This window comes from Notechis scutatus, chromosome 2 (genome assembly GCF_049901735.1).
Source record: "Notechis scutatus isolate UNSWTSFEM ecotype Mainland chromosome 2, rNotScu1.2, whole genome shotgun sequence".
NCBI classification, from domain to species: Eukaryota; Metazoa; Chordata; class Lepidosauria; order Squamata; family Elapidae; genus Notechis; species Notechis scutatus.
The window spans coordinates 6,404,468-6,422,777 of NC_142010.1; the positions used below are offsets into that span (position 1 = coordinate 6,404,468).

Genomic DNA, 18,310 nt, shown 5'->3' on the forward strand with positions numbered 1-18,310 from the left:
GGGTGGGTGGGGAGGAGCAGGAAGAAGAGAGTCCTCAACCTTCTCGCGAGTTGCACTTTGAGGCCTTTGCTCCCTTGTGCCGCGAGCGGGAGACCCGGCGGCGGCGGCGGCGGCGGCGGCGGAGGAGGACTTGGCGGGCGAAGGGCGGCGGCGGCAGCGGTGGGGGAGAGCCGAGGCTCGGGCCTCCGGCCCCGGCTGGATTTGGAGGAGGAAAGAGGGGGTGTCCGAGGCGGCAGCTTCCCGACCAAGGGAGGAGACGGGCAGGCGCTGAGACCAGCCTTCCCCCCACCCCACCCGCCCGGAGCAGCTCTGGATTCCGTAGCCGCCACCGGCTTTTCCCCGTCGACGCTTCGTAAGGGTGTTTTTCTTTGTCCAGCTTTCTCCAACCCTCCCGGAAGGGCCGGACTCCATCTCCCATGGTTCCCGCGGGGGGAGAGGAGGAGAGGAACACCAGCTCCGGCTGGGCATGATGGGACCTGGAGTCCAATTATTAGACTCCCGTCTCTCCTCTCTTCCTCCACACACACACACACACACACACACCGCTTTGGCTCACCCACCCCTCCTTGCAAGCCCGGCGTTGCTTGCTTCTTTTTTTTTTTTTTTTTTTAAAGGGGGTGGATGGGAATCCCAGCTCTGCTTTTGGTGTGTCTTTGCTCCGGAGTTGCATGCAGACGATCGCTGGAACCCGCGTCTTGCTCCGCCAGGAGTGGGGGGTGGATGGGAAGAGAGAGATCCTCCTTGGAGTAAATCGGCGGTCCCCCAACTTCTTGAAAGAGAAACTTTTTTTCCGGGGTGGTGGGGTTGGGGAGGGAAGACAGAGGAAGGTCGCCTCCTTTGTCGTCTCTCTCTCTCTCTCTCTCTCTCTCTCGGCTGGGCCACCCCCGGCTGCTCCTAGCTAGCCCGAGGGTGGCGATACACTGAATGCGTGCTTGGATGAAATAAATAATTAAAAACAGAAGAAAAAAAAAAAACCAAAAGCTGCCGTGAGTGGTCGGGGAACCCGTGTCGGGGAGAGAGGCTTTTTTTTTGCAAACGTGTTGGGATGGTGGAAAAAAGCTACTTTCCCCCCACCCTCTCTGAGACATCTGGTTGGCTACATGGGCAAACAGGATGCTGCATAAGGTAGGCCTTTGATTGATCCGGAAGAGGTCTTTTGCTTTATTTATTTATTTATTGGGTTGGGTGTCTTACCTTGACTTTTAGCAGCATGGAAGCATGCTTTAAAAAAATTAAAAAGCCACTCCACAGCTGACTAGTCCTTTTTTAAAAAAAAAATATTTGCACCAGCAGCCATCTCTCCTCCACCTCCTTCAATGGGAATGAGTCTCTGCAAGGAAAATAAAAAATCCTGGGACTTCATTCAGGGTGGAAACACGCCTAATAATGTGTTGTATGTTTGGCAGCCTGTTCCAACAACAGCTACCTAAAAGTCCCTGCTCTCCTGTCTTTTAAGATAATCTCTGGACCCAGCGGGTTCAATTTCGCTGTCGCTCTGCTCTCTGGCTAACTTGACCCTGTACCGATTATTCATTTTTCCTGGAATGGTGCAATTTGTGATTATTGGAAGGGTACCTAGTCTAGGTAACTGGCACAGACATGCTTTTAAACCAAAAAAAAAAAAGTTCAAAGGCAACTTTTTCCTGCATGGGGTGGATATCATCAAGAGGGATGGATTTTAGCAGGGAGTAACAATATTCTCTCAGAGCTGTTAGCATTTCTGTCTAAAGTCAAGGCCCTCCCATTGAATTCAATGGTCTTTAGCTGGCTGCAATCTGTTTTAAAAGCAAGCAATACTGAGCGGAGTAGGGTTTCGTTAATGCTATGGTTTTCCAGCCAGTGCTGTTTTGTTTTTGTTCAACACAGAACGGTAGCTCTTTCATAAACAATGTAGGGCACTAGTTCAAAAGGCGTTTGTGTGCTGAGGTCATAGATAATAATTGTGTGTAAAGAAAGGTGGATGTGTGGTAGAAGAGCCACACGTGGGGATAACCCCGGTTTCGACACACTACTATGTGTGACACCAGTGACAATGTCACTGAGCGGGGGTGATGCCCCCAAAATATGTCAGGGCATCACATTTTGACTGTGCTCTTGCTTGTAACTATAAACTGGATTGCAGATAGTCCTAGGCTTAAGACCACAATTGAGCCCTTCTTTTGAGCTTTGCCACGTTTTACAACTTTTCTTGCCACAGTGGTTAAATGCATCTCTGCAGATAACAGATGATCAGAATTGGAAGGGACCTTGTAGGTCATCTAGTCCAACCCCCTTCCCAAGCAGGAGACCCTACACCATTTCTGACAAATGGCAGTCCAATCTCTTCTTGAAAGCCTCAGTGATGAAGCACCCAAGACAAGCTGTTCCATGGGTTGATTGTTTCTCCTCCTTATTTCCAGGTTGAATCTCTCTTTGTTCAGTTTCCATCCATTGTTCCTTATCTGGCCTTCGGGTGCATTAGAAAATAGCTTGGCCCCTTCCTCCCTGTGGCAGACCCTCAAATATTGGAAGACTGCTATCATGTCTCCCCTGGTCCTTCTCTTTACTAGACTAGCCATGCCCAGTTCCTGTAACCGTTCTTCATATGTTTTAGTCTCTAGTCCCCTAATCATCCGGGTTGCTCTTCTCTATACTTTTTCTAGAGTCTCAACGTCTTTTTTATAACGTGGTGACCAAAACTGGATGCAGTACTCTAGGTGTGATCTTACTAAGGCTTCATCGATTGGTATTAGTACCTCAGTTGTTCAATGAGAAACAAGGCGGTTAAGCAAATCTGGCTTCCCCCATGGACTTCGCTTGTCAGAAGGTCACAAAAGGGGATCATGTGATCTTGAGAACCGTCATAAATATGACCTAAGGGCCAAGTGCCTGGATTTTGATCACATGACCGTGGGTGGGGGGGAGATGGCTGTCACGGTCGTAACTGTGAAAAAACGATCCTAAGTCACTGTTTTACTGTTGTAACTTGGAATGATCACTAAAGGAATGACTGCAAGTTGAAGATTGAGGAGTTCCCAACCCGCGAGCCATGGAACAGGGCCAGGCCGGCGAGCGAAGCCAAAGCTATTCCTTCCTCCTCCCGTCGGGGATAAAATTGTCTTCCACAAACCCGGGATGGGGACCACTGGATTAGATGTTTTAACACTCAGAGGATAAACCCATCTATTTTTGTCAGAGATGGTGCTGAGGCTGGGGAAGACTGGGAAAAGATACAGTTCAAGTACATTGTTTTTTTCACAGCTGCCTCTTGCTATAGGGGGAAGCCCATTTAGAAAGGCTAAAGCCCACCAAGGCTACTGCTGTGATTCCCTCACCCCCAGATCCAAGTACACCAATAGTAACAGGCCTACTAGCCCTGCTTAGTTCTGAGCCCAGACAAGGTCAGCTGGGTGTAATCGGTTAAATAAATTGCTTTCTATGTTTACAGGGTGACTTATAATTACCAATACACTTAGGAACTATTAAGAGTACATAACCACCCACATTAAATTGCAGCAGCGATCCTTAACAGTGTTTTCCAGCGTCGCCAATCCTGTGATTCTAAGAAAGGCTTGAGGGATTCTTCTAATCCCTCATAGGGATCTTAGCACATCACCCTGGCTGTGAAATTTCCAAAGTCATGGGGTGCTAGCATAAGAGATACCTTTCTTTGGGTATTCACTGATCTGTGTAGTAGTCACAGCCATTCCTTTGTAAGGGAAATGGCTGGTTAATAGCCCTAGATCAGGGGGTCTTCAAACTTGACAGTTTTAAGACTTGTGGACTTCAACTCCCAGAATTCCTCCTCCAGTCATGTTAGCTCAGGGATTCTGGGAGTTGAAGTCCACGAGTCTCAAACTCAGGAATTCTGGGAGTTGAAGTCCACGAGTCTTAAACTCAGGAATTCTGGGAGTTGATGTCCACAAGTCTTAAACTCAGGAATTCTGGGAGTTGAAGTCCACGAGTCTTAAACTCGCCAAGTTTGGAGACCCTTGGCCTAGATGCCTAGTGGATGTTTCCTGTCGGAGCCGCAAAAGGCAGAAGACTTTCTTCTGTTTCTGAATGAAGCCCCCCACCCCCCTTCAAAGCCCAGAGAAAGTAACCCTGCTCTAAATAAGGGGAGGGGGAGCCTAGAGAGACAGCAAGGAGGGTGGGGGAGTCTGGAGTTTTCCAATAGGAAACCCCAGAAGATTGAAATTGCTATTTTTTTTTCTTTCTTTAGAGATCTGAGTTGTCGAAACCGCAGCCTTTGTGAATGCATCTTGATTTCTACTTATGTCCTGCTTGTGTTGGCTGGTGGAAAAAGCTTGCGTGTGGAGTCCTTAAGTGCTCTCTGATCGGTATGTTTGCTTGCAGATGTTTCATCACCCATGTAGGTAATGTCAGCTGTGCTAGTGAGTGCGGGATTTCCTCCCCTATCTACAGTAGTTTGCCCTGCCTGTGTTGGAGGGGCTGTGGTGTTTTTTTCTTCTTCTTCTTCTTGGTGGTTAGTGTTCTCTGCTTGCAACAGAAAACGAGCAGAATTTTTTTTAAAAAATAATATCCTAATCAAGGAACTGCCAAGGAGAACACCACACCTCCATCAATATAGAAAGTTTTCAACTTGTAACCAATTGCTTAGTGGCCATTTGAAGTTATGGTGGAGCTGTCAGAGATATCTGTAGTCTGGTTCTCAAGTTCTAACGTCCTTTCCCCACAAGGGTAGTGGCCACATTTCAGGTGCTTAGCAACTGGCCTGCATTTGCGACTGTTTGCAGCATCCTATGGCTATGGGAACAGCATTTTATGAGGGTTTGGGGCACAAAACTGGCCCAGAGCCGGCCATTGGTTGGCTCAGCAACTGCCACAAAAAAAGGTCATAAAATTACGTGGGTCATGTCGGTGTGCTACCATTATAACCTGGGGCCATGATGGGTAGATTCCATTATGGTTGTAAGTCGAGGCCTGCTTGTATCGGCAGAGCAAGCTAGGTAGGCTACAGGTAGTCCTAGACGTATAACAATTCATTTAATGACCGTTGAAAGTTACAGCGGCACTGATAAAAACAGATTTTATGACCCTTTTTCAGACTTTACAACCATTTTAGTTTTAGTAATCCCTATGGTCACAAGATCAAAATTCAGACACTTGGCAACTGACTCATATTTTATGATGTGTCCTGGGGTCATGTAATATTCTTTTTGTGATCCTTTGACAAGCAAAGTCCATGGGGAAGTCTGATTCGCTTAACAACCGGGCTACTAACTTATCAACGCCAATGCCTCACTTAGCAACTGTGGCAAGAAAAGCCGTAAAGTGGGGTAAAACTCGCTTAACAAATGCCTCGCTTAGTAACAGAAATTTTGGGCTCAATTGTGGTCGTAAGTCAAGGACTACCTGTGTAAATGGGGAGCGAACCCCACACTCACTTTGCATGGATGATGTTACCTAGTGGAGTGATGAAACGCCTGAAATAAACAACCACGTTCAACACCGCTGTCTCCGCCGTTCAGCCCTGTGCTACAGAGATTGTTTTGTACTGAAATAACTGTGTGTAGTTTAATTGACAAAAATATGTTGTATGGGATTTTGAGAAGTGTCTTAGCAGGTCCATTTGGTTTACCTGAGATGCTTACCTCAGTATAGTTTGCCTCATGGCTGCTATGCAAAGGACAGACTAGGCCTATGCATTGGTGACTCTATGATGGGTGGACTTCAACTCCCAGAGTTCCTCTGCCAGCATTCTGGGCATTGAAGTTGATGTATTTTAAACTCTCCAAAGTATAGAAACATTGAAATTGACTCTCTTGTCGGCTTATCAAATTAAATTTTGGAGATGAAAGTGACTCACAGGTCAAGCGGGGGTGATATACCTTTTTGGTCTGTTTCTAAGAAACCTCTGAATATTGCAAGTTATGATTCCAAAGGACTGGTTGAAAAGGATAAATATGGATTATCATCCCCTGCCTGGACAGTTTCTTTTCTTTAAAACGGCTCTCCTCCAACATAGCGTTCTTCATATGTATTGGACCACAGCTCCCATCAGCCACAGCTATGGGATAGTTTCCCTTGCTTTTTTCCAGATTTTTCCCACTTCTTGGGGGAAAAGAAACAGAAAGCCAGAAATCTGGTAAGGGGTTTGCATCTAGAAATGGAAGGGGAGAGTGATATTTGGAAGAGAAGACTCTTAGACACTATTCTGCCCTTTTAAGCTCTAGTTTGTCAAACAGGCCACGGTGGACTGGTTGACAAGGAATGCGAAGCCATGGATCACAGTTTACAGAGAACAATGGGTGACTTCACACATTGCATTGTGTGAAGCTGAGCAAGTCACAATATGGCTTGGCGTGGTATGGAAACTCGGTCCCCATCGGAAGAAACTACTTAGGCCAAGAGCCTATTGACTGGGGTTCCAGTGTTCCTCGTGCAAGATTTTACATTTTTAACTAGGCTGTGGGTGACTCCTTTTTTTCTGACACTCGATTAGTTTTTACTTGGGACAGAAATGAACAGAGCATTGTGTACTCCTTTGCCTGCTTGCAAACTCTTGTTGATTTTAATCAAACTCGAGCCGGTAGATCAACGGCTACATTTTCTTTTGTCTGTTGACACTCGAGAGAAATTGGAACTATTCCATTTATTTCTACAGAATGCAAACAAAAACAGAAATCCAAACATGAATAATAAATATTTGTGGTTCTAGATTTCTAGGGATGGCCAAATGATCAGAGAGCCAGTTTGATCTAGTATTTAAAGCACCAACTGGGAGACTGGAAGTTCCAGTCCTGCCTTAGACTTGCCTTTGACCATGGGTGTCAAACTTGCAGTGTCACGTTGTGGTCACGTGACTTTATCACAACGGTTTCCCCCTTCGTGGAGCAGGGGTGGGCATGGCCTCTGCGTGATGCATCTGGCCAGTGGGCCACCAGTTTGACATCTCTGCCTTAGACATACCTAGCTAGGTGACTTTAGGCCAATCACCAGGAGATGGTGAGTTCTAGTCCCACCTTAGGCATGAAAGCTGGCTGGGTGACTTCGGGGCAGTCCCATTCCCCTCCACCCAATCCACCTCACAGGATTGTTGTTGAGGGGAAAATAAGAGGGGAAGTCGTGTTAGGCATGTCCGTCCCCTTGAGTTACTTATAAAGTAATAAAGGTGAGATTACAAAATTGAAGTAAATTGGGCATGGTAGGAGAAGTGGTGCGTTGAAAAGCAGAGATAATTACAAAGGTGTGGAGAAAAGGAGACCAAGGGACTATATCCCAAAAGTGCTTTTTCAAGAGGCAACTGGACTTTCTTTATTTTTCCTTGAAGACATTTCCTCCGAGAAGCTTCTTCAGTTCAGGACGGAAGCGAAACATCTTCAAGGAAAAACAAACAAAGTCCAGTTGTCTCTTGAAAAAGCACTTTTGGGATAACCGTAACCTTGATGACTGAGAATCTCCATAGACAGAGGGACTGTGGTTTGCTAAAAGGGCGAAGGTGAAAGGAAATTAGAATAGAGGGGGTTTTATATGCTGGGAAAAACAAGGATCTTTTTGCGTGCAGAATTCTAGTGAGTTCAGATAAACAAACCTAACTTTTTGTTCACTTCTTTTAATTTTAGGGATATCGGCAGACTTACAGGATCGGCGCAGCCTATTCCTGAAGGCGTCTCCTTGGACCTAAATCCTGGTGTGGGCCTGCTTCCATATCGGCACCTCAATCCCTATGTCCCTCAAAAGGGCAGATTTCTAAGTAAGCTTGCATTAAAATAACACTTGGTGTGGCTTGATTGCTTAAGGCAGCGGTCTCCAAACTTGGCAACTTTTAAGACTTGTGGACTTCAACTCCCAGAAGTCCACAAGTCTTAAAGTTGCCAAGGTTGGGGACTCCTGGCTTAAGCTTTGCTGGTTTTGAGCAGAGAGTTGTTTATTTTATGAAACAGTGATGTCATAAAACACCAGGCCATTGGATTACCTTTATCTGTAGTGACCCTCAGGTCTTCCCACCATAAGAGGGTCCAATGGGGTTGTCTTCCCTCTCCCCCATTTACGCAAATGTGAGAACCTTGAGGGATAGAATGGGTCACATGGTGTTGAAGACACCTATTTCATCCCTTAAAACTCCTGGGCTACCATTGTAAACCAGATGGTTGCCTGCTGTGGGATATCCTGTAAAACATAATTCATTGTTCAGATTGATTGGATGTTCCTAGGATTAAATCCCCGCTGTTTTTATGGAAACGTTGCACCTTCCATTGTTTCTTCTGCTCCTGTATTAATGAGGTAAAATGGAGGGGGAAAATTTATCTCTGCAATGAATCTGTTGAGTGGGCTAAAGCCAGTTCATTTTCCCACCTCTTTTCTAAGGCATAAATCCATACTCGGCTGGATTGATGTTTGAATTTTATCCAAATGTAACTTTTAGGTGTGCCGTGGGTTATTACTTTGGATAGTGTTACTTAATCCCAGCCACCAGAAGATAGGTGGACTTCGACTCCGAGAATTCCCCTAGCCAGCATGGGCTGTTTGGGGGATTCTGGGAGTTGAAGTCCACACATCTTAACAGTACCAAGCTAAGGAATACTGTTATAGATGGTATATAGCCAAAGCTCTTAACACATTATTTCTGTTGATAGCAAAAAAAAAGCCTTCACGCTCACAGCAGAAGCTGTTGCTTTGTGGCACTTCCTGGAATGTCCATATGACCACACAATGGTAAAAGGTCACATGGTCACAGGAATTTTTTAAAGGAGAAATGCTCTTGAAGAACCCTGTGAGAAGTCCTGACCTAATGTGATGAGTTGGATGGTGTTTCACACTTTTGGAAAAAAGATAGGATATAAACTAGGCTTTGCTTCTCTTGGTGTTTATCCTACCGTAGTTTTCTGGAAGTGAGAAACATTTAATGGTTGGTTGGTGGCGTGATTCATGGGTCAAATCTTTTACAGCCCAATTTCACATTTCATATTATATGCACCTTTAATTTGGTCACCACACTGTAAAAAGATATTGAGACTCTAGAAAAAGTACAGACAAGAGCAACTAGGATGATTAGGGGACTGGAGACTAAAACATATGAAGAACGGTTGCAGGAACTGGGCCTGGCTAGTCTAGTAAAGAGAAGGACCAGGGGAGACATGATAGCGGTCTTCCAATATTTGAGGGGCTGCCACAGAGAGGAGGGGGTCAAGCTATTTTCTAAAGCACCCGAAAGCCAGACAAAGAATAATGGAAATTGAACAAGGAGAGATTTAACCTAGAAATAAGGAGAAACTTGCTGACAGTGAGAACAATCAACCAATGAAACAGCTTTGCCTTCAGAAGTTGTGGGAGAACCATCACTTGAGACTTTCAAGAAGAGATTGGACTCCCATCTGTCAGAAATGGTGTAAGGTCTCCTGCTTGGGAAGGGGGTTGGACTAGATGACCTACAAGGTCCCTTCCAACTCTGATTATCTGTTATTATTATCTGTTGTATGGCCAATTTTAAAACTGATCCTCCCAGATAAATAAATGTCAGCTGATCAATTCATTAGTGAAAATAGAATCTTTCAGCTCATACGTCTTAAATAATGATGGCTGGGAGTTCAAAAATGGTTTTGTTTGTTCTTCCAGTTGATTGTTTTGGAACAGCGTTGTGTGGACTTGGGCTCAAAGGCCTTGGGGGGGGGGGGGTGTGTGACTCACAGAGAATTCCCAATGTCATTACACCAGAGTGACATTTTTTTTAAAAAAAAAAAAAATCTAACGTCAGAGGAAAATGAGTAAGATAGGACTAAGAAGCAATTACGCTAATAATACGTTTTCTGTATGAGCTAGACGGGCAGTTCCTAAATACGATAGATAAATAAATGAAAGATGAAATAGAGATAACCTCGATGGTGGTTCCAACCACCATCCCATCTTGCATTGAGTTAGATCTTGAATTGTTCTTATTTCCTTCCCCCCCTCCCTCTTTATCCTGCTCCTACTTTCTAGGGCTTTGTGTCATCCCATGATGCGGTCATATGTTTCTCAGAAGCAAAGTGAACTTTGTTGAACGGGCGCAAAGACCCCTCTCAAAAGAAGCCATGCAGGAGAGCTATCAGAATGTCATGGCACTGGGTAAGAATCCGTCGTCACCCCCCATCCGAGGACCTTTCTCGCTTGTCTCTTCCTGGCGTGAGAAATTGCCCTGTTGCTGCCAACCCCACTATTTTTATACAGATAGTCCTCGACTTACGACGGCAAGGGAGCCCCAGATTTCTGTCCTATAGCGAGGAAGGGGGTTTTAGGTGAGTTTTGCCACCTTCCTTTGCCCCGGTGGTGAAGTGAACCGCTGCAGTTGATAAAAGTTAGTAACTCGGTGGTTAAGGGAATGTGGCTTCCCTCCCGTGGGCTTGTCTTGTGAGAAGGTCACATAAGTATGAATCCGTGGCCTGAATTTTGGATCACACTGGCGGGGGGAGCTGCAAAGATTGTAAGTGTGAAAAATGGCGAAAAGTCACAAATTTTCAGTGCCGTTGTAACTTTGAACAGTCACTAAATGAACTGTTGTAAGTCGAGAGCTACCTGTACATCCCTATCTGCATGAATGATCTTAGGGCTGTGATGGTGAACCTAATGGCACGCGTGCCACAGGTGGCACACAGAGCCATTTGTGTGGGCGCGCGAGACCCAGCCAAAGTTACCTGCACTGTGCATGTGTGTGCCTCCCAGCTGATTTTTGGCCCGTTTGAGGCCTTTTTCGGCCTCCCAGAGGCTCGGGAGGCCGAAAAATGGGCCTTCCAGAAATACCGGAAGGGCCCATTTTCAGCCTCTGGAGCCCAGGGGAAGCCATTTCCACCCTCCCAGGGGCTCGAGGGAAGCCTCTGCAGGCTTTGGAGGCCGAAAAACGGGCCTGTTTTGTCCCGTCCAGTATTTCCGGAAGAGATATGGGGTTGTACTCCTAGGAGTACAAATAGGGCACTATTAAGATAAGACTCAACAATGATTAACTCCTCCTCGTAGTGCTGTGTTTCTCAACCGTGGCAATATTGAGTCCTCTGCAGATTTTACTCTGTTAGTCGTTGCCGACAATAAAGGCTTAGTACTTATCTCCATTTCAAGGCCATTGAGCTAATGCGGTCTGAATATGTTTCCACGATCATGTGACCAGCGTGACATCACAGAGCTCTGCTACTTTCCCACTGAAGTGGTACCTGTTTATCTACTCACATTTGCATGGTTTCAAACTGCTGGGTTGGCAGGAGCTGGGGTGAGAATCAGAGCTCATCCCATCACGTGGCGCTCAGGGTCTTGAACACTGGACTGCTGGCTTTCCAGCTGACAAAGCCCAGAGTCTTAATTACTGAGCCACAACACTGCTCCAATATTACGATGGTTGGACTTCAACTCCCAGAATTCTTCAGCCCAGCACATTGGCTGGAGAATGCTGGGAGTTGAAGTCCATCCATGTTAAAGTTGCCAAGGTTGAGAAACTGTCTTAGGACATTCTGGTTTCTTCCAGAATGCTTATCAGGAATGATGAGAACAGAACCTCCACATTCTGGAGGACCATGGCTTCTTTTAAGTCTAGATCAGAATCCCTGACACACAAACTGCATTTAAGTCTTTCCCCCAAAGGATGACTTATCTGCAGGGTCTGTTTTCTTCATTCTTTTTGGCCTTCTCTCTTTCCACACAAGCCTTCCCAAGCTTTAGAGGTGATAGTATGGGACTTTGCCCCAGATTCCTCTACTGGTGATAGAAGACAGGAACTTCTGTGATTATTTAATGGCATTGTGGTATTTTGTAATTTATATGATGTGTTTAATTTGAATGATTGGTTGAACCAGGAATTGGCTTCTGAATCTTGACTGGCCTCAATTATGAATTGATGTGACTTTTTCTATTATGTTGGCTTAATCTGAGCTTGAAATGTCCTTCAAGTCATGTCCAGTTTGTGGCAATTCCCTAGACTTGTTTCCTCTTGTCTGGTTTCCTCAGAACTGTCTCCTCACTCCCCATTTTCTAGACTAGTCTAGTTCTGGATTATTTTTGGAGGTCTTCCATCCGTTTCCTCAGAACTGTCTCCTCACTCCCAATTTTCTAGACTAGTCTAGTTCTGGATTTTTTTTGGAGGTCTTCCATCCATATACTGAGCTGTCAGAAGAAATACAATACTTCACAGGAAAAGTTCCACCTGTAGGCAGTTTTCAGAACTTCTAATTTTGCTCATCAGTAGAGTTTCTTTCCAGGGTTTTTGATCCTCATTCATCCCTCAGTTTCCTGGGAAACAATTAGAAAAATTTCTCACAGTGTATAGCAATGTTTCTCAATTTTAGCAAACGTTAAGATGTGTGGACTTCAGCTCTCACAATTCCCTAGGTAGCATGCTGGCTGTGGAATTCTGGGAATTGAAGTCCACACATCTTAATAGACCTAAAATTGAGAAAGAGTGATGTATGGACTTTGGGGGGAATAGAATATTGGTGTTCTGGGTGTTACCTTGAGGGCCTTGGAGGAAAGGTAGCTTTTAGATGTGATACAAAAAAGAAAAATCAACGTTGCCCTAGACCAAGGGTCTTCAAACTTGGCAAGTTTAAGACTTATGGACTTCAACTCCCAGAATTCCTGAGCTAACATGACTGGAGGAGGAATTCTGGGAGTTGAAGTCCACAAGTCTTAAAACTGTCAAGTTTGAAGACCCCCGTCCTAGACAATTTATCCCAAATGAGACAGTGTTCCACATACAACAAAATATTGATTTAACAGATACTGGGGGGTGCTGTTCATTAAATCCAAATGTCCATTAACTCCAGGTGTATGTCATTTACATCGTTTATAAATCTCACCATTTGTAATATGAAGAAAAATCTCATTGTAACAAAAGAGCTTTTGTTTAAATGCGAGTTGGCATCCAAACTTTAAAAAAAAGGGGGGGTTGAGTGCATTCAGAGTCCACTTAATGCTTCTGAAGCTTTATGATAATAATAGTAATAACAACAACAAAACCGTCTGCATTTGTGTTCCTGTGGCAGGCCGGACGCCCCTGTTGCCGAATTACCCTGCTGTTGCAAAAGATACTCAGGAGTCCCAGCGACAAAGAGCCAAATTTTGGAGCAAAGAAGAGATTGGCCTTTTTGTCGACCTCTGGATTAGCCCGGAAGTCCAGAACGAACTCCAGAACACTTATCACAACGAGGTGGTTTTCAACTGGCTCTCCAACGAAATGGGCTTGCGGGGTTTCAACCGCTCTGCTCGCCAGTGCCGCGAGAAGATGAACGCCCTGAAGAAGAAGTTTAAAGAGGTCACCACTCACAACAAATGCCCCGGTGCTGGCGAAGTGCGAACCATGCCGTTCTACGATAAGCTAGCCACCATCCTCCTCAGCCGGAGGGATGCCAAGCACTCTTCGAACAGCGGCGAGAAGAGCCAGTGGTCTAGGCAAGCTTCCTCGCCAGCTCCGGGAACATCCGGGCAGGCGTCTTTACTTGGGAGGCCCTCTTTAATTAGTCCGCCGGGGCTGAGGTCCTCTGGGACAGCCAGCCAAAGCAAATCCCACCTGCAGCAGCCGCCTCAAAAGCAACCTCGCCTTCTCCAGGCTGGGACGGTGTCTCCCACTCACTGCCACCGGCCTCTTTTGCAACCCAACCGGAGCCTGTCTATGCAAAAGCACCGGGGACATTCCTCTCCTTGGCCTACCACCAACCAACTGGCCGTGGTCACTCCCAAAATCGAGGAACAGTCGCCGGAGGGAGAAGACCCGCCCAACTCGATGTGCTCCGTGCTCCAAGGAAGCCACCTCCCCATGGAGGTGCGGGTGATCGACGAGAACGGCATCACCGTCACCTCGTCCATGTGCGAGGAGGTCAAGCAGGAGCAGGACGAGGACAACACAGCGCACGATCCCGAGTTAGAGTTCGATGCCAAGTTTGAAAGAGAAATTGTGGATGATAGTGACCCCCCCGAGGCCACTGGCACCCGCCTTGACCCCGATGTGCTTTCGGAGTATTCGGAAGAACCGTATGATGAGACTGAAGGGGTCGATGACTTGCCTGTGGATTTGCTACAATGTTTTGGAGACCGGTTCTCCTCCTTTGGCGGCGTGGAAGAGAGCAACCATGAGCAGGAAAGACCGAAACACGAACACCCATTATCCAGGGCTTTATCTACAGGTAAGAACACCTTGACTTGGCCAACAGTGCTGGGATTATTGTGTTCTGCCTTAACCTGTCTCTTCTAGGTATGTACAGGTAGGCCTTGACTTCCAACAGTTCCGTTCGAAGTTACAACAGCACTGAAAAAAGGGACTTACGACCGTTTTTCACCCTTTAGGACCATCACAGCCTCCCCTTGATCACGTGATTTATATTCAGACACTTGGCAAACTGACTCACATTTATGACGGTAGCAGCATCCCGGGATCACATGATCCCCCTTTTGCAACCTTCCAACAAGCAGTCAGTGGGGACACCAGATTTGCTTAACAACCATGCTACTAATTTAACAACTGCCAGGGATTCAGAAAAAGTCGTAAAATGGGGCAAAACTCAAATCAGTTTTTTACCTAACAACACAAAAGTTTGAGCTCAATTGTGGTTATAAGTTGAAAACTTACCTGTATTCTTTGAATTGAGTGCCCTCTTAAGCACTAGATAACACTGCACCGTTGGCTTTTAGAGTCTGTAATTGTTTTCCACTGGAGTTATCAGTCTTTTTTTCTGTTTTTCCAGCTGTAAAAAAATCAGTGCCACATTAAAAGATTGCATTTTAAATTTGAACATTTGAGCTTTCTCTTTCCGAAAGCAGGGAAACTTGTGTCTTCTTTCTTACTCCCAGAAATTTCAGGAGAATTCTTCAGGCAAAGCTAAGATTCCTCAGATTGCTCCCATTCTGTAAGGCAGAGGGCGGTGATAGTTGTTTCTTTGTTTTGAAGGCCCTTGAAACAGTCTTTTGTCTAATTAATCTTGGCAATAGCAATAACACTTAGATTTGTATGCCACTTCACAGTGTTTTACATTCCTTCTCTCAGTGGTTTACCCAGTCAGCATATTGCCCCACAACAATCTGGGTCCTCATTTTACGGACCTCGGAAGGATGGAAGTCTTGAGTCAACCTTGAGCCGGTCAAGTTCGAACTGCTGGCAGTGGGCAGAGTTTAGCCTGCAATATTGCATTCTAACCACTGTGCCACCACGGCTCCTTTCTGCCTGTGCAACTGCCTACACAAGTCCCTTCAGCTCTCTTGGTGACAGTTTCAGAAGTGGTTTGCCATTGGCGCTTTTTCCCTAGGGCTGAGAGAGAGGTGCTGGCCCAAAGGTGCCCAATGCAGGATCAGAATTCATGGTACCCTGTTGGCTCACCCTCTCATGCAAACATGGCTTCAACGCCAGCCACAGGTTTTCCAACCCAGATTTATATTGTTACTGGATGTTTAGCCATCTTTTCTGGTTGAAGAGACTAAGAATTCCAACCATTACACACGCAGCTCTTTGTGCAAAATTGAGGTGGTGCAGTGGTTAGAATGCAGTATTGCAGGCTAATTCTGCCGACTGCCAGCAGTTCAATCCTCACTGGTTCAAGGTTGACTCAGCCTTCCAAGGTTGGTAAAATGAGAATCCAGATTGTTGGGAAGGCAAATATATAGTTTAGTTTACTTTATTGTCATTGCACCTGATACAACGAAATCAATCACCATCTTCAGTGCACATCATGACCATGAAAATAAACACAAACACACTTCCTTCACACTCCACATATTGAATTGAAAACCCCCCCGACACCACGCCAGCACTGCACTATACAGTAGAATTGAACAGAGCTACTGCCCTGGGATAGAAACTGTTTTTCAGCCCATTTGTCCTTGTTTTTATTATTCTGTACCGTCTGCCAGATGGTAATAGTAAGTAGTTCTGACTCTGTAAACAGCTTCAGGGAGAACTGTAGAGCACTATGAAGCAGTATATATAAGTCTTAAGTGCTAAGTGCCAGTTTTGGCAAAACTATCGTAAAATGCACTCATGTGATCGCAGGACACTGCAAATGGCCATAAATGTGTGCCTCTCTTTCTTTTTAAGAGCCGTGATGGCAGCAGTGGTCAGAATGCAGTACTGCAGGCTAACTCACTGCCCAAAAGCCAGGAGTTCAAATCCTACCAGGCTCAAGGTTGACTCAGCCTTCCACCCTTCTGAGGTCGGTAAAATGAGGACCCAGATTGTTGAGGGAACAATAGGCTGACTCCATAGAACTGCTTAGAGTGGACCGTAAAGAACTATGTAGCAGTACGCAGGTAATCCTCCGACTTACAACAGTTCGTTTAGTGACCAATTTATAATGGCACTACAAAAAGTTGACCTAATGACCATTTTTCACAGTTACGACCTTTCCAGCATCCCCATGATCATGTAATCAAAATTCAGATGTTGGGTGACTTGTTCACACTTACGACTGTTGCTGTGTCCCAGAGTCAGGGGATCTCCTCTTGCGACCTTTTGACAAGCAAAGTCAATGGAGAAGCCCAATGCACTTGACAACTTATCAATGGCCATGATTCGCTTAACAACTGAGGCAAAAAAGGTCGTAAAATGGGGCAAAATTCACTTAACATCTCACTTAACAGCAGTAATTTTGGGCTCAATTGTGATCGTAAGTTGAGGAGTACCTGTAGAAGGGCCATTGTTATTGCTAAGTGCTATCATTGGGCTAAAACAGGGGTGTCAAACTCAAGGCCCGGAGCTGGCCCAGGGGGTACTTAGATCTGGCCCGCAGGGCCTCCCTGGAAACAGCGAAGGACAGGCCTGCGGTGACTCTGCCAGTGAAAACGGAGCTCAGGAGGGCCACACATGGCCTCCCCGGGTTCTGTTTTCGCTGGCAGAGGGTTGCAGGAGGCCATCGAACTGAAAATGGAGCTCGGGAGCCATTTTCGCTCTCAGAGTAGTTGGGCCACCACAGGCGTCCCAGACACCAGTGACATCTAGCTGGCCATGCCCCCCCACCCAGCGCCCCAGAAGTCAAACACAACCCTGATGTGGCCCTCAATGAAATCGAGTTTGACACCCCTGAGGTAAAGAATGCCTTGTATTCACGTGGGCCTCCTTTCCGACTCCTGACGGTCTCTTCTCTCTCCTCTTCCTTAGCTGAAAGTCTCATTCAGGAGCAGGAGGGGGAAGTTCTCGAGAACTCCGACATCATCTGTGCTCCTTTGGGCAACCTTGGACGGAAGGACCTGAACGCCAGCTTTGAGGGTGTCGTAGGGCCGCCAATCGACCGCGTTCCGCCCACTAGAGGCCTGGGGGACGACCCTCCGCTGACCAGCGCGCAGAGAACCGCCCGGTTCAGGAACAAGAGAAAAATTGAGAGAGTCCAGCTGGCGAAAGAGCTAATTAACGCCACCCGAGAAACCGGGGAGAACATCCGCGAGGCTCTTTACGAGCTCGACAGCAAGGAGTCGCAAAGGCGGGTTGACGACCGCAAGGTTGCCGTGTGGTGCGCCAAGCACATCGCAAAAAGCATCCGAGTCTCGAGCCAAACCATGGCCGCCGCCATGCGTGATTCGGACGCCGCCTTCCAGAGGTGCATGGAGAGCTACACGGTGGCCCTGGAGAGGCAGACGACTCTGTTGGAGAACATTGCCGATTCGCTAAATGCCCGCGTCTCGGCTCCCCAGCCTTCCCTCCCCACTTCCACTCCCGCCCACGGGACACGCGAGACCTCCGTGTGCGCAAGTCCCATACCAGCACCTTCGCCCCCTATCCCCATGGAGTCGGAGAAGACTCCGCCCTCGTTGAGAAACCAGCCCGGAAACGAGGAAGAATCTCCCGGGGGGGCAGACTCCAATAGCAGTAGCCGATAATAGTCCGAAGCGCCCTTCCCCAATTTGGTGCTCCCTCTCCACGGTGTTGGGACCACAACTCCCAAAATTCTCTGCCGGAGGGCACCACGCTGAAGAAGGTTGGTCTTCACAGAACACTTGAGTTGCTGCATTGTTCCTCTTGTCAACACAACAGATCACCAGGCCTTCTCGAACGTTGACAAGGTTACCTCAGTACTTCCATTTACTCCTATACAATCGTTCTTCTGTTACGTTACTTGAGAGAAAGGAAAAAAAACGGTGCTATTTTCTGCACCTTATTCTTGTTTACAAAGCTCTGTTAAACCTGCTTTTTTTTTTTCTAGCACTGTATACAAGGCCCAATATTTACTAGACGGCACAGCCAGCTTATGCCATAATAAATTTGTTAGTTTTTAAGATGCCACAAGACTGCTTGTTGTTTTTGATGCCAGAGGCTCACTCGCTGCCACCCCTGTGGAACACGGGCCATCAAAACTTGATCGCGTCACGCGACGTATTGTGACGCATCGCAATGTGTTTTTTTTGCCTTGGTGGAGCCAGGGTGGGCGTGGCC

The 18,310-nt window shown here is 46.5% G+C and overlaps 1 protein-coding gene and 1 long non-coding RNA gene across 2 annotated transcripts in view; one reads left to right on the forward strand and one right to left on the reverse strand.

Moving 5' to 3' along the window:
* The window catches only part of LOC148131653 (uncharacterized), a 243,781-nt gene that overhangs the window by 210,793 nt on the left and 14,678 nt on the right, over window positions 1-18,310 (reverse strand). The window lies entirely within an intron of this gene.
* Window positions 9-18,157, forward strand: LOC113424932 (uncharacterized). Its single transcript, XM_087953050.1, has 5 exons — window positions 9-352; window positions 7,566-7,696; window positions 9,922-10,047; window positions 12,945-14,081; window positions 17,042-18,157. The coding sequence occupies exons 3-5, from the start codon at window positions 9,951-9,953 to the stop codon at window positions 17,755-17,757; spliced, it is 1,950 nt and encodes a 649-aa protein (XP_087809176.1). The 5' UTR covers window positions 9-352; window positions 7,566-7,696; window positions 9,922-9,950; the 3' UTR covers window positions 17,758-18,157.